General features: G+C 39.7%; 1 protein-coding gene across 2 annotated transcripts in view; it reads right to left on the reverse strand.

Moving 5' to 3' along the window:
* Positions 1 to 1,519: 1,519 nt before the first annotated feature.
* The window catches only part of mettl16 (methyltransferase 16, N6-methyladenosine), a 23,902-nt gene continuing 22,615 nt past the window's right edge, over positions 1,520 to 2,806 (reverse strand). For both annotated transcript variants that reach the window (XM_014005300.1, XM_014005301.1), the window contains exon 10: positions 1,520 to 2,317. In XM_014005300.1, coding sequence (XP_013860754.1) covers positions 1,727 to 2,317 — 591 coding nt within the window. In that variant the 3' untranslated portion in view covers positions 1,520 to 1,726. The remainder of the gene's footprint in view (positions 2,318 to 2,806) is intronic.

The raw sequence follows: 2,806 nt of genomic DNA on the forward strand, positions 1-2,806 counted from the left end.
CCTGTGTTTTTAGGGTTATTAACTAAGTTTGTGTACTCAGACCAGTAATTTTTAGGGTCACAAGTTTTTGCCATGGATACTTTGTGGGTCAGAAGATAAAAGGTTTGGGAACCACTGATCTAATGAAGAAAATCTCCTTGTTTTAAACGTGTCTAAGCAAGATGCAAAATGCAAAAGCTGAAAATTTGTACGAATTAATGAAGAAATTTCAGTTAATAACCCCTTAATTTTTTTTCATTTTATTTTTAGTTTGTTTGTTTCTTAGGTTTTGTTAAAAAAAAGAAAAAAATGTTCTTGTTCTGTAATATTGAAGTTGTGCTCTAAATACGAATGGAAATTATTGATTTTTGTATATGAGAATGTCGTTGTTTGTTTTTGTGTTAATGTTTGATTTTGTTCAATAAAAAAAGTTAATATATTAAACAGGAAGGAACAATGAGCTTCACTGAGCTGCGCCTTCTGTTGCTGCCGCTAGAGGGAGCCAGAGGCCAACATGCGCAGGAGAAGGCTGCTAAAATTTCATTACAGCGTTCTAATATATATATATATTTGATAAACATATATTGCCATTGCAGTTCAGACGATGGCAAAGGTAATAATAAAAAATTAATTAAAAAAGCAACTGGTAAAATCTTAAAGGTGCTCATTACAAACTATGAAATAAAACATAAAAAGATTATCCTGAATATCAATACAATAGTAAACTATTTAACTTTTTTTTAATGAACTAGAAGAAACTCAAATTCCCCAAACTTACAAAAAAGCATCCAGTAAGATGCTGGATTAGTTTAAGCCACAGCTTTAATAAAGGAGAAATAAGAAAAATTGTTTCACTTTTCCCAGCTATCACATGACATTTGTACATCTATCCTTATTAGGACATTGTATTGACTTCCATTCATTTCAGTAGCCCAACTCTGAACCGCATGATAACCTCTAACCCTAACTCAACTCACAGTTTAAACCTTGCTCAAACAAGACGTTCCACCATATTAGGACCAGGTCACCATAAGGACTACCGGTCCTGACAAGATAGGTGATAACACCAGAAAAGGTCCTAAAAAGATAACAAAAACCCAAGTACACACACAGCACCAGTGGGGTGAAAGTCCGGCCATGACCGCAGGACATGCTGTACTAGCAGGAAGTGTGTTTTTGTTTATAACTACAGTGGTTGAACGTGTATGTGCAAATAGCTCTGGGTGTTGAAGTCAGTTTTTCTGCTATTCACTTGACTTTACTGAGGAAGTTTGTCGGCTACAGCAGAACGATAACAGAGCACACGTGCTAAAGGTCCTCACAGTGCAGGAAAAACTGACCAACCATTCTAGAGTTACACGTTCTGAGTCTGAATWTAAAATGGAAAACTGGGTCTGACTTTGATTTCAAATTATAACAAATGAAGCACGAAGAAACCTTCATGTAACACACCATGATTGCAAACACTCACCCCCTCTTGTGGTCATTTTTAGGTACTGCATWATTAAAAATTTCAGTAAGCAACGTGAATGAGTTTTTTTTTGAAAATGTACATTTATTGCATTTGTTTGCAACAAAGTATTATTTTACATGTGGAATACCTTTAAAGGTAAGCTAACAAGAAAATACGTAATAGTAAAAACTTTTAGAAAAACAAAAAATCTCTGGTAAAATGAATACTTCACTGGCTGACATCAGAATACTTCCTTTACAAAACAAAAATAGAAATGTGTTCTCTTTCTGATTATTAAACTTTGGCCACAGATTTGAACAAGCTGTTCTTCAGGTAGGTGCGCAGCTGGTTCATCAGGTCTTTGTTCTGACCTTCAACCCAGTGCAGCTCCACCACGACGTCTCTGTCCTCTGGAATCACGTTCAGCACACATTTAAACAGGAAGTGTTCSACAGGACCGTGGGTCTGGGACCCTACAGGGGGTGCTTCACCTGCAGCATCTGGTTCCTGACCCGCTTCTGGGCAGGTGGAGGACTCCATGCCTGCGTCCTCACCTGCTGCATGTTCTGACGCCTCTTCTAGTTCTCCGGCTGTGCTCGTTTCTGCTCTGCTCGTCTCGTTTGCAGACAGGTTGACGTTGCTGTCCTGGCTGTTGCTTTTCTCTGTGGGGAGGGGCTGGTTCTGGGGGGAACTGTGAGATCCTGGGGCGGCAGTGGTCACGCTGGTTTGAGAACTGGTTCCGGCACCGTGAGGCGCTCTGGGAAGCTCTCGCAGCTGGCGTTTCTGCTCGCGCCTCTTCTGTCGGCCGTGGATCCACGTGTTTTCCACGGCGGTCAGAAAGAGACTCTGCTCCTGCTCTCTGCAAGGGACGCGTTTGTGCAGCACCTGAGGAGGATCACACAGGACCATCAGACCAAACCACTGCAGGGGGGGGGACCGTTCTGTTAACATTGATTAGCCACAGCTCATTTAAAAAAAATGCCACAGAGTACAAAGATGCTGGTGCTCTGGCTATTCTGCGCTTTCATTACTGTATTTGACTGTTTGTTAGCGAAATATCTCACAAACCACAGCTGGATGTACACCTACAACTGATTAAGTGATCCCTGATTAGTTGTAACATTACACTTTATTTGATCAACATATATTTTAACTGTAAAATAAAGACTGTAAAAATAGTGTAGGATGTTTAGTTTTTATAATTTTTAAACTAAACGTTTAAAAATATAGTACACGGACGGGGCCATTTTATTTACATGCAAAGCATTCTGGGTAAATGATAATGAGGGTAGGTCATCGGTGCGAGGCTGCTAGCGAGCTATATCCACCCTGAAGGTTAATCTTGGACAATATCTGATGATCGACTCTTTTAAA

This window comes from Austrofundulus limnaeus, unplaced genomic scaffold, assembly GCF_001266775.1.
Source record: "Austrofundulus limnaeus strain Quisiro unplaced genomic scaffold, Austrofundulus_limnaeus-1.0 Scaffold29, whole genome shotgun sequence".
Taxonomy (NCBI): domain Eukaryota; kingdom Metazoa; phylum Chordata; class Actinopteri; order Cyprinodontiformes; family Rivulidae; genus Austrofundulus; species Austrofundulus limnaeus.